Source organism: Anopheles funestus, chromosome 3RL, assembly GCF_943734845.2.
Source record: "Anopheles funestus chromosome 3RL, idAnoFuneDA-416_04, whole genome shotgun sequence".
Classification (NCBI taxonomy): domain Eukaryota; kingdom Metazoa; phylum Arthropoda; class Insecta; order Diptera; family Culicidae; genus Anopheles; species Anopheles funestus.
Genome location: NC_064599.1, coordinates 6,377,973 through 6,390,754, shown reverse-complemented (window position 1 = coordinate 6,390,754; position 12,782 = coordinate 6,377,973). Strand labels below are relative to the sequence as shown.

General features: G+C 44.8%; 1 protein-coding gene across 4 annotated transcripts; it reads right to left on the bottom strand.

The window, feature by feature from the left end:
• Positions 1 to 179: 179 nt before the first annotated feature.
• Positions 180 to 12,298, bottom strand: LOC125772265 (uncharacterized). Of its 4 annotated transcripts, none has more exons than XM_049443767.1 (16): positions 11,764 to 12,298; positions 10,218 to 10,977; positions 10,064 to 10,141; positions 9,843 to 9,982; positions 8,224 to 9,651; positions 7,812 to 8,149; positions 7,486 to 7,735; positions 7,219 to 7,421; positions 6,930 to 7,140; positions 6,613 to 6,863; positions 6,331 to 6,524; positions 6,120 to 6,253; positions 5,912 to 6,046; positions 5,417 to 5,843; positions 5,143 to 5,213; positions 180 to 5,060 (listed from the first exon to the last, which is right to left on the bottom strand). In XM_049443767.1, exons 2-16 carry the CDS (start codon positions 10,830 to 10,832, stop codon positions 4,190 to 4,192), a joined length of 5,346 nt encoding a protein of 1,781 aa, XP_049299724.1. In that variant the 5' UTR covers positions 10,833 to 10,977; positions 11,764 to 12,298; the 3' UTR covers positions 180 to 4,189. The 4 variants fall into 4 exon arrangements, with proteins under 4 accessions (XP_049299724.1, XP_049299726.1, XP_049299725.1 ...); XM_049443769.1 differs by having other exon boundaries at positions 180 to 5,042; XM_049443768.1 differs by having other exon boundaries at positions 5,143 to 5,210.
• Between the last annotated feature and the right edge of the window lie 484 nt (positions 12,299 to 12,782).

The following is a 12,782-nucleotide window of genomic DNA, read 5'->3' as shown; positions in this document are numbered from 1 at the left end:
CAGAATACTACTTACCAGGATCTCCATCAAAGGATTTCAAAGGATAGCACTCGTATTAGTTAGTTATAGTATATACTGTAACATCTTTGGGGAGGATCCTTTTTTCTTTCTATACTTACTTACTTTCAACTACTTCCAAAAACGAATGTCCAAAAAAAATAATGTTGAAAAACACCGAATTGCGGTTCAATGGACGTTTCCGATTTTATTTGGTAAGATAACAGTTTCTTATCTACAAATATATATAGTTTTGTTTTTACTATGGTGTAGTTTTTGTTGTTTTCTCTCTGTAAATGAATGGCGTACTCGGGTGTATGGATGTATGGTTGCAGTGTGTCGGTATTGTGTGTGTACTATATAAGTGCAGCTTCATCACTATGCTATCTGTTCGCAATCGAATTGGAAAACTAGTTTTCGTAGTAAATAGAACACTATCGTCTCCGCTCTATAGGTGAGAGAGACTGTTCATGTCTTTCTTGCCTCTTGTGTTTTTTTTTTATTGTTATAATTATGTTTCGTGTGCATTTTCATCTAGAACAGTATAAGAGAGAATATTTGTGCTAAAAACCGTAACACAACACAACAAAACCCCACATTTCCTGCGAGAGTGGGAACATTTCGAAACTGTGTCTTGCTTTCACGTTTTGCTTTTGTTGTTTTGTGTATACGTGTGTTTGTGTTCTACTTTATTTCCAAACTCTTTCAAACCTAACCATTATTAATTCACGCACGCACGTTGGTGTGCTGCTTTCACTAGTTTCATTCAAACTATCTAACTCTGTTCGTAACACATCCATCTCGAAGGAAGAGGGCTAAACAATTTGGCTATAATAAGATCACTAGAAATGTTGTGCGAGCGTTTGCGGTAAATATCGTTTCGGTTGTGCTAAACACGGTGCACTTCCCAAAAGTTTCTTTTTCTTCTTCTCTCTATTAAAATGGAAAACAGACATTTTTTTGTTTTTTCTTTCTTTCTTTTTCTGATTCCGGGAACAGCTTCCGGGAAGGATACTAGTCCGCGCGCACGCTAGTTTACGATTGTGCTGAAGTAATCCGATCGGGATTAGGTTTAACACGCTTGTGAAAGATCACGATCACTAAACATTGGATACATTTTGGCACTTACAGAGTGGAGTGATTTTGTTTAAGTATTTAATCTAACACAAACTAACCGTGTACAGGGGTGGGAACGTAAGGATAATCTATACGTAGATTCTGTTCGGCAGCTTGTAAGCATTTTCGAAACATAAATTATACTAATCTATCATTCATGATAAGGAACGCGGTGTGTAAACCCAATTCATGATCGTTAGTATAATTTCCACACTACTTAAGTAGATCCATTGCTAAGCTAAGTATCCTTCCCGCAGCTGATCGACGGCTCATTTCCGGCACCCAAGGGATAAAATGATAGGCAATTCTGGAGGTAAAGTGTGCCACACGAACTAAGATTGTTTGTATCATAAGATTTCCATCACACCATTTTTGTTGTTTTTCGTCGTCGGAATATGCGTGTGTGAGTGTGTGTGTGTGTAGGAGAAAGTGTTGTTAAAAGAGTGTATTCGTATGTAAAGTGGTGTATTCAGATGTATGTATACCTAGTACGCTATGTCCTTGCTTCTAGTCTTATAATTCCAATTCTACAAATCTATTGGTAGTGCTAGAGTTGTTAGTTTGTTTTTTGTTTTGTTTTTTTTTCTTCTTCAATTTCATTTGTCTCTCCTGTTGCACCTTTACATCTTCCCTAACATTTTCTAATACATTTGAAAATATCGAAAACAAATACGCTACGCATTATCTTTCTCTAAACGGTGTTTTCTTTTTTGTTTTTCTCCCAATTTCAAATTACGACAACTCTTAAATAGACAATATAATATTTTGTTCTTTTTCTTTTTCTGTTTCATACTAATTACTTATATTTGGCGTTTTTAGAGATGTTACTTCTACATATCGTTTTGTTTGCTTTGTTTCCGTATTGCAAAAAGTTCCCATACTAGATGGTGGTTGAAGTTCGTTTTTAAAAAAAACTTTTTGACGATCCGTAAGAGTGGTTTCGATTTTTTGGTTTCGTGTTGCTGTTCATTGTTTCAGTGTGTAAGTCCTGTTTCGTATAGAACTATATCAACTTGGTGAAAATCATCGCACATTCAATCGCAATAATGCTTTGAGAAGAAACTCAATGCTAAAATAGATCTTTCGCGCACATTTGGCACGAACTTCATGCAGTTTTTGGGCTATTTTCGTTCTGTCAGTCGACTGTCCCTGTCCTTTGCCTTCATCATCAAGTCGAACAATAGGAACGGCCAACATTTGAAATTCAACTAGTCTAAATGACACAGTTTCCACACGTAATGAATGTCCATCACGTATGTGTAATAGTAGTTTGTTTTGGTTTTCTTTCCCTTTACGTACTCTTACTATCTTCTCTTAAAGCTACCTTAGTATTAAATATAGTATTGTTACTGTTTTTTTTTCTTATATTTTGATTCGCCTAATTCGTACAACTTATAATTCAGACCATTTCTTGATGTTAGTGTACTTTTTGCTTCATTTAAGTCTATTTACTTCCCTACCCTTCCCTACCATCGACCGTCAGCATAGCGTCTCGTTTTCGTTCTTTAGGCTTTAAGCCGCAAGAGTGCAAACAGTTTCCAACATTAATGTAAGAAGAAGTATTACTCGTAGTATTACTGTTTTTCAACAGTGTTAGAAAAAGTGATCATACGCAAAACGGAGCTTTAAACCAAGTTAATTACAACATGTTTACGTTGAATGTAAAGGTAATGTTTTAAACATTCAATTTTGAACTTCAATGTTGTTGTTTTCACTGCCGAAGATTTTTTTGTTTGCAAGTATCGTACGTGCTTTCTATAAGTAGTAAAATTGTACGTATGACAGTTTACGACGTGCATCATCAGAGAATAAAGAACAATTACAATTGCTTTTTGAAATTGGACCACACATGTTTTTTCTTTATGTTACCATAATTTTAAGCACCCATTTCCAATACGACACGATAACTAAAGTAATGTAAACCATATCAAGTATCGTATGACGGCTTTTGTGACCGAGATATCGTCATATGCCTTACACCTTCGGTAGCTCGACACTATACGTTCGTTTAAGTCTTCACGCTCACAAGCGCTCGCACACTCACACACTTCTTATTACACTCCCAAGCTACTACAGAAGACATCAATTGCTATATTAGGTCGATAAATCATTATAGTTCGTAACGGCATAAGTATCTCAGCTCTCCTCCGACAACTCATCGTTCGATTGTGTCTTTAGTGTATGCGCCTGAAAGTATGCATTCTGTACGTTTAACACGCTACTAAAGCGAGTATACTAATCTTGCACAACTGTCAGACGTGTCGAACTAAAGTGTACACTCAATCGATGAACTGTCAATGGAAATCGCTACACTTTTAGCCCCGCTCTCAATACTACAAAACGATTCGATCCCCGCATTCCATCGGAATGGAGCATATCCTCAGCGTAGAAAACCTAATGTCCACTGAACACAGGAGTAGGCTAGCTAACCATATTTATACTAAAGTAGGCACTCCTAGAGACACAGATAATGCTGTCATCGACAGATAGAAGAAATGTTCATTGTAACATCAGGCCGTCCTTCGTCGGTTTGTTTTGTGTGAGATTTTGTTTGTTTTGTTTCTGTTTTGTCTTTTTCAGCATTTCCGAGAGAACAGACCGTTCGCCAGGATAGGCAAAATATTAAACAAAATAGATCTAAAATTCATCCCTTTCGATAGTGATCACTGAGAGGATACGTACACATTAAAACTGGCAGTAGCTGCTACAGTTTGTTGCTTGCCCCTTTTTGCACTCGCGCCTGCTCGCGCTACATTCGCGCCGTGTAAGTAATTAACGATCTGCGTAGAAAATGGAGATCTTTTCTAAATGGGCCCACTGGAATGGGCTCCCTAATTGGCCGTGGCGTATCGGAAAGAAACCCATTCGCCACGTACACTGCGTAAAAATCCCATTTCAGGTTCCTTGTTATCAGGTGTTAAAGTTTTGAGTGTTTCGTATCACCTTTAGATACCAATATTCGCTACATTCGATTAGAGGATATTGGTGCCATCACGTTCTAAACGTGCGTCACGCAACTAAGATGCCTATACGGTTACGCTAGCATTTGGTGTTTGCTTTTAATCTTACTTCTTATTTATGTACGGCGGCTGGGCCGCCTTGGTTTGCCACCGGCGTGGTTCCCCCCCGACTCGTTCGCTCCCGACACGGTAACTACTACCTCCTCCACCTGCGCACTCTTCCATCGCGTTTGTCCATATTTTAGCCGCAGTTCCTCGTGCAGCTTATCGCGCAACATCGCACTACCGGTGTCTGCCTCGAGAAATGGAGGTGCCAGTCCTTGCGCTACCCGTTCGTTAATCGGAATAAGCCGCCGCCGGCCCGTTTCGTACAGTTCGAGATTTAGAGGCGAACGGCGGGAACGTTTCTTGGTCTTTACCGGTAGGATCGGTTTCTCCTCGCCGTCTGGTTTAATGCGCCCCTCCGCCGTCGGGTCCCTGGCAGTGTCCACCGTGTCTAGTCCACTGGCGCCAGGCGTCAGTTTACCATTGAACGTGTCACACTTGAACACGGAAATGTTTTCCTTGCTATTGTTCTTACCCGAGTATGTGTCAAACTTGGAGCCTTGTTCCGCCGAGCTACCCTTACCGAATGTTTCGAAATGATGCGACAAATCCGGCGGTGAGCTTGTGGCCGCATCACGGCTAAGCCGTCGTCCGATCGTCCCGAGTCGTTCGCTGATGATGCTGTCCGTGCTAAACCGGCGCACGTTGAGCGACGAAGAGAATGACGAACTTTTGCTTCCTCCGTCCCGGGACTTCCCGAAACCAAACCCGGCACGTGATAAACGGCCCGGGCTGGCACGTCTGCTGGTGGAAGCCGATGCTGACAGGCGCGTACCGGCCGGATGTACCTCTGGTAGTAGCGCCTGGGAGGTACTTTCCGACGTTGCCGACAGCGATGCGTCCACGTCCGTATCCAACTGCACCCTGTCGAGTTTGATGTTTCTAGGTTGGTTTAAAGTACACACACGCACGTGTAAAACACACTGAGAACCGAAGGTGCCAAACACACACACGGATCACTTACCTGCGTATTTCCTGAATCATCTCGAAGAACTGGGCCTTGCTCTTGCGCCGGCGTCTCTGTTCATCCTCCTTCTGGGCCAAAGGAAAGCGCGCGTTAGTAGGCGAAAAGTAAACAAACCATTGGGTTACGAAAGATCACAACTAGCGGGAAAACGACCTTTGCGGGAAAGCTACACGGTCGAATTGGATTTCCTTTTTTCCAAAGCATTTCAAAAAACCAAGAGCAAACAAATTTTTTCAAGCACCAAAAAGCCATTTTCCCTGCTATACATTACCCGTTTGACGCTCTTTTGGAACAGGCTCGTAATCTGTCCTTGGCGGATCGTGTGCACCAGCTCCTTGGCGGCATGATGCGGTGACACCAGTTCGACACAGTTGATGAAGCGGTACAACTTCTGGCTGAAGAACATGATGTTGCGGCTCTTCCAGATCGTGTCCTTTGGCTGGTGGCGTAGTATTGGAAGGGTATATTTGTAGAACACGTGCTCGATGATTAGTATGAGTACACCGAGCACCATGCCAACACCCAAGAGCAGAAAGACACCGGCTACCGCCGTTACACCAAGCGGTTTCGGTTGCGCCATCTCGCGATCCAGCCTAAAACAGGGTAGATCACCGTACCACTTTGCTGTCAGTATGTCCAGATAGCCGTCGTTGGAATACTTCGAGATTAATGCCGACATTGTTTTCTTCAGCGGGAACCTACAGACCAGGAAAATGTTTAGTGCAAAACTGAGAAAGGATTTCTGCGTCCACACACACAAGCTTACCCTTTGGACATCCCTATTGCATAAGAATCTTCAATATAATTATCACCTATTCGCTGCAGGGAGCAACTCTGGTCCGTACCGCGATAGTAATCCAGTATGGGTGTATCACACATGAGCAGATCGATGGTGCGGTTTCTGGGAAGGAACAATTGGCAATTAAAATCATTCTAACGATCAGCAGCTTAACGCTTCTCTACTTCCACCTTACTTTAGCCTTTCGATGCCTTCGTCGATACTTTGCAGTTGATACTTTTTCATGTGCTCCCAGAGTCGCTTATCGTTCTGCTGGACATACGATTCGGCTGCTGTAGCGATCGGTGATCCCACACGTTGCGTCAACATCTGAGCAGGGAGAGTATTAACATTAGATTTGTTCAACTATTGCACTAAGTAAATTGTTGATGGACATTGCCACTTACCGACATTTCGTAGTATTTTGCTTCGTTATGAAATAGCAAACCCGCTATCAGCGCCGCAATGTTGGCAGTGTAGGACGCAATAAATATGACACTGAAGCCACCCCACACGTTGATGAGGAATTTGTTGGGCCACGATTTGGGTGCCTTGAATGCGACCAGATGTCCACAAAGCAAACCCCACATTACCCAAAGTGCTGTTTGATAGAAACGGAACATAGAAACGGTCAGTCTCTTTGATCTTTGTTGGATGTTGTATGATCAAACCAAAGATCATCTACTTACCCGACGACATGCTAAAGTTTTTGCTCCGCTGCCGTCCCCAGGGATTCAGGCCGAATGGACTCAACCACTCGTAGATCGCTACTGCAACAGCGGTAACGTTAAGCGAGGTAAAGATGGCTATCCAGAGCTCTGGCGAAAAGGGCAGTAGAAACGCTAGTAACGGTATATCGGTAGCCGCTTCCGGTGCGGCCAGCAAGGATACACCACCATGAAAGTATGGTATCGTAAAATCGATCACCTCCGAACGAGCCCTAGAGACGCGAAACGTACGTTAATGGGGCTTTGAAGATGCCAGATGTAATCAGTATTTAGCTTACTTAGAGACGCTGAGCGGTGCAAAGGAAAGATCAGCCGTACCGGATATCAGATCTCCGATAACACCGTTCCATTGTTGCCTCGGGTGCACCGGTGGTGGTGGAGGTGTCGAATATTCGAAGGGGTATGGTGACATTTCTTCTCTGGTGATATTCATACCAGCCTGCGACAGCTTCAACTTAGATCCACGTTTTAAGCTTCTTCCCGATTGTGCTAGAATGGTTGGTAGAAAGATGGGAGATCTCGTCTTTTAGTAGTCAAGCAACAGCTTGATCGCATGAACAGACATACCGTCAAACTTTGATTTAGATTCCACATAGCTCGGTACGGTCGGTTTCCTAACGCTTGATGATGCTCCCGACTGTTCCGGTGGCGGTGGAGGTATTCGCCGCCCGAACAGTCCATCGTGCACGATGTACAGATGAAAATCGAAGTTAATTTCCGACGCCAGTTTCTGAAGCAAATCCATCGATAGGCCATAACAGCAGCGTGTTCTACAAAGAACGAAGATCAGTGAAAGAGAGTAACTCTCTCGAGTGCAGTTTGCAACCTACTTACCGATACAGCGGATACGGTTGACGCTGGTCCTCTTGGTAGTGGTTCGGAGATTGATTGATTTCCTTCAAACGATTGCGTCGCTCAATTTCGTTAAACATTAGCGTCAGATTGTGTCGTCCAGTGGTGTATATTTGGTAGCAGATAAGACCCCGCAAACATTGGCCCTCTTCGTTGACCGGAGATTCCATTACAAACGGTGGTGCTACCGAAACCACCACTCTGAACATAGTTTTTGCCTTGCCAGCCAGCCCTGTAATAGGATTAAAAGGACATTTTAAACAATTGGAAAGATAGTTACGTTTGAATAGAAACTATATTCCATATACCTGATACGGTTACATCTCCACCGGGCCATATGATCGTGTCCAGATGTACCGAGCGACCCGTAATAAGTCCCACACGACGCCACTTGGTAGTGGTTGTGGATCCAGCTGAATTGCTGGCCATGCCACTACCTGGAACAGTACCATTCACCGATGGATTGACATATCTTGCTGCTTCTCCCCGTGTGTCCGTATGGTAATCTCCCTTTGGTGTTGATGATGATTGTCTCGTTGTTGGTACGAGGTTCAGCATTTCAAAATGACTAACGAGCGACTTTTCTATGAACCCACTTGCTATTGGGAATCCTGATAGCGCTTGCCGGGCATTCAGTTGCAAATTCCTGTCAATAAGGTAGAGAAGCATATCATTAGTAGCTTAGTGTATCGATTTAGTATCACGACTCTGTGTGCTTACTTTGCAAAATTGTACGCCTTGGCCTGTTCGGCACGATTAATTGTACCCATGCAGCCACCCTTGTACCGCGTAGCTCCACCACGACTTCGACTACCGCTTCCGCCACTGCCGCCCCGCTCTGGGTTATACTTATGATTCGTGGTCGCTGACCACCAGGTGCTTTGACGTTTAACTCTAGAACTATTTGTACTACTGACATCACGTAAATTTGCACTACTATTGCTTATAGGCGAAATAATATCGTTCGTTTCGTGCACTGGCTGTGTCGTTTGTGTCGGCGACCCGCCATGGCCACCGTCCACCATCACCACCGTCCGTTGGCCCAATAAACTGGACTGCTGAACACTTTGTTGTGTATTTGCACTGTTAACTGGTAATGTTAAAATCGTATCTCCCCGCTCGACAGTGGTCAACGGCGGATGTGCAGCAACGGATCGTTTCTGCTGCAGCTGCACCGGTCGCTGTTGACCCCGTGGTACTTTCGATTGGTCCTGCGTATTACCACGACCGGTACCGATCGGTACCGGACCATCCCGTCCCGTTGGTCTTCCTTTGCCCACGACCGGTGCATCATCCCGCTCGACCTTTGCCCATGTCGCCGCAAACAAACGCACGGCCGCACGAATAAAGTGACGATCAATTTTCATCTTGATCGGCCGGAGTGCGAGCAACCCTACCGGGAAGTCTTGGTTGTGATGGAACAGCACGTGTCCGGAAGAGTTGTGTAACTTCAGGTACTCGCTGCTACGCTTGAGTTTCATCTCCGACTCACTATCTGGACCGATTTGGTACTGCTCATCGTCCGTGGCAACGCTCAGTGGCAACGTTCGTTCATCCTCAAAGTCTTCAAACTCATCCGATTCCTCCGTGAGCTCCTCGAATCGCTCCGTTCGGCGGGCCACATTAACCACGGTGTTGTTATTGGAGGTTCCCACTTTAGCCCGACCATTCTTTGACTTCTCCGACGGTCGACGTGTTTTGCTATGTTTCGAACTACCCGGCAACGTATCGGCCGTAACATCCGGTTTGGGATTGACCAGTGCCGCACTGCCAAACCGTGCCGCGTGGCTGTCGAGATACGTGCGTGTTCGGTTTTTGCGCAACCGTGGATCAAAGTCCTCAAATTCCATCCTTCGCTCGACCAGATCGGCCAGGTGTGACTGATGTCGCATATCGAACGTGTCGTAAAAGTCGGTCTCCAGCTCGCTACGTCCTCCGAGACCTACATCTAGCGGTTGCTTTACATCGTACGAAGGTTGACCGGAATCGTAGAACTCGGTTGCCGAAGTCGTATCCATCCACAGCCACACAAAGTGACCGTTTAGCATCTTCATACGCTGCGCTTCGGCCATTATAAGCCGAGCGACCTTCAGATTGCACAGCACCAAAACCACTCCTTTTGTAGATCGTGAAATGTACGCTAGTTTCCTGGAGAAGACACAGTAACAATGATCACTTAGTGGTTCTTCTGGATTTAATTCCAAGGTAGGTCTCCATGTCTGTTACTAGATTCGACCACATAGGTTAATGCAGATGTGATTCTTTTCAAGAACTCTGGTGTATTCCAAGGTACGCGATCACCTACGAATTGCAAGTAATCGAATCTACATTATACTCACTTGTAAATCAAATCGAAGTTCGTTGGTAGTGTAACTATAATTGGGTTCAGTGGTTTCTGACGCAGTGGCGCTCCTTTTTTGCCGCTTATTAGAACGTATGTATCGACATCGCACAGAATATGGTATGAGTGCCAGTGAACCTACATAAAGACAATCAGACAAACATTCCCAGATTAGCTACGTTCTGCTAGCTTTCCACAATTGCGATTCTTAGTACTCACTTGTAAAAAGGTTGCTCTAATGGCTTCAAAAATTTCCCTAGAGGATGGCTGCAGTATTGCTTGTAATTTGGTTGATAGCTGCAAATAAGACCGGAAATCCCGAAATTAGCACCCGCGTCAAGTTTCTACCGACGTTTGTACATTCACCACTTACCTCATCGTAAGAGTTATGCAGAGTAGCAATGCCTCCCTTGGCCCACAGTACGGGTACCTTCATGGCGTTGCCGGCCATCGCTAGCGATTTGGCTGCCGGGCTATCGCCAACGATAACCATCCCCGCCAGTGGCATACCGTCGATCGAATCACACGCGGTCGTCATAAGCTTCGAGGAAAACCGTCCACTGTCCGGTAGGTTGATGTAGATAGGCCTCAACGGTGGTCCCTGCGGATTTCCGAACGGTGGCCCCATATCGATCAGTGTGCGTGCTAACGTACGGCCCCACAGCTTCGCGCCACCATTCACTGCCACCGCAAAGTACACCGCATCCGGTCGTTCCGGAAAGACGGGTTGCGAACCGTCATCAACCGAAAATGCACCGGCTGGATGTGCTTTCAACATTTCCGCTGCCAGGCCCGGTCCGGACAAGGCAGCATAATGAATTCCGGTACCACGAACCAGCGTGGCCGCATCATCATCCTCGCCGGAAGTGGTGGAGGACGTTCGCTCAGCAAACACAACCAGCAACATCAAAAACACCCACAGCACTAGGGCGGTGGACCGTTTCCATGGTAGTTCGAACGTGATCGTGCCGTGGTGGTAGTTCTCCATTTTCGGTAGGCTCGTGATCCAGTTTCGTAACTGTTTCCGCGAAACTTAACTCTTTTCGAAGGCGTGTTTCTTACCGAAAGTGTTCGCCTACGCTCGCGTACAGATTATGCATACGCCACTAGTTCCGGTGCGGGAAATTCTAGGTCTGAAAGAGTGTTGGAGAAAAAAAAGACGATTGTTCGTTGAAGCGAATCAAAATCTTACGGAAAGCAAGCGGAAATAAGTGACACAACAAGCACAATTCACCTGCCCGAAGAGTGGAGGTAGTAAAATAAATTATAATCTCACGAAAATCTTATTGCTTTTAATGAGAGGTCACTATTCCGTCTAGAATCCTTTCACTTCGGAAACACTTCAAATGTGAAGAGGCAATGTTAAAAAAAGGAGAGAAAAAAAAGCGAGAAACAGGACAGAAATAAGATGTCTCATAAAAACACTTCAACCCTAGCACTTCAAAACGGACAAACATTGGATTAACAACACCCCCGCACAACATCCTGGCATCGCACCCACACACACACACACACGTTCACTATCGAGGGCTGATTATATAATCATTACTTTTAAATCAGAACACAGCGGCCACTATCAATTCGGGACGATGCATCGATACTGATGTTTAACACCAAGCAAACGTACTCGTGACACCAAGAACTTGTCCTTCGAGGAAAAAGTAGTTCCCCAATCATCGTCATGTTTTTTTGTTGTTGCTTCTGTTGGTCCATATTTGTTCACCGGATGTTAAGATTTCGATCCAGTAGAAGCTGGAAGCTGCAACATCCTTTACCAGCAACGCGCGTGTGTGTGTGTTTTGTTGGAGCAGAGAAGAGTCATTCCGAGGTACCAACAAAATGTAACAGAAACTTGTTGACATAATAATCAGGTTGTTCTTTGGCTGCAGTTTTGTCTCTTCCCATCCACTACTACTTACCGATTGATTCCAGTGCCATATGCCGCTGATAATGCAGGTTTCATAATTTGCCACCGTTTAGTTGCGCGTTTTGTCTTGCTTCCTGTACGATGGCTTCCGAAAGCTTTCAAATACAGTCGAAAGTTGGTGCTCTTTTTCGATGCTAAAGATTGAACTGAAAAATTGGATTTGCTGGCTGGCGGGTAGAACGTTTTTTTTTTGCAGGAACCGTTTCGCAGGAAATGAGCCGAAGGATGGATGGTTATTTTTGCTTTTCCTGTGTGCCCCAGCGAAAATGGCACCCCTTTCCTGGACCCATGCAAATCCTTGGGCGAATCCCACTGGTAGGCTGCTGGCTGCTGGCCGAAGTCACAGATGACACGTAAATAACTCCCGTCCGTACGGGTTCCTTACTTCAAAACATTGCTCACTCCGACTGGCGACGGGGAGCGATGGTCGTTGCGCATGTGCAGCATAATGTTATCGTGCAGAGAAGCTGTATCTTGAGCATTTGGACCTGGACAAAAGAGTGTAGGCAGTGTGATGAGATTGGTGTAACAACCGTTAATGGCGAAACTTGTGCACGGCATTTGTTGTGATGCTCTTATCAGTCCAAAACGTCGTTACATTACCCGTACAATATTATGTATTTGTATTCTGTAAGGACATCAACATGGTAAAGATCCACGTGAGGAATTCAGATCGTTGCAGCCACGATCCCGTTGCTACTTATCATTAACTAAACCCCAAATGCCATTCATCGACTCAAGAACTACAAGAAGTACCACAAAAGATTTCAATGCCGGGTGAGCAAGATCACTCAAATGATCATACGATCAATGAGCCACGGTAAGACGCTATATGCGCTTTTAGAATTCCAGCCAAACTTTCTAGGCTTAGTAGAATAACAATGTCTAACGTGACATACCACGTGATGCTGGATTAACAGCCCTCAGGCTAAATCGAGCATAAATGTTCAAATCCCCGACCGATCCCAGCACCACAGTGGTGTCAAACTCATTTTAGCTCATAAGCCGTTT

Bases quoted from the DNA above. Each gene is read 5' to 3' on its own strand.
- LOC125772265 (XM_049443767.1), bottom strand. From the start codon at position 10,832: ATGGAGAACTACCACCACGGCACGATCACGTTCGAACTACCATGGAAA. The intron at 7,141-7,218 runs GTATGTCTGTTC...CAACCATTCTAG, and splicing joins ATCTAAATCAAAGTTTGACG to CACAATCGGGAAGAAGCTTA. The intron at 6,864-6,929 runs GTAAGCTAAATA...TCGCGTCTCTAG, and splicing joins GCACCGCTCAGCGTCTCTAA to GGCTCGTTCGGAGGTGATCG.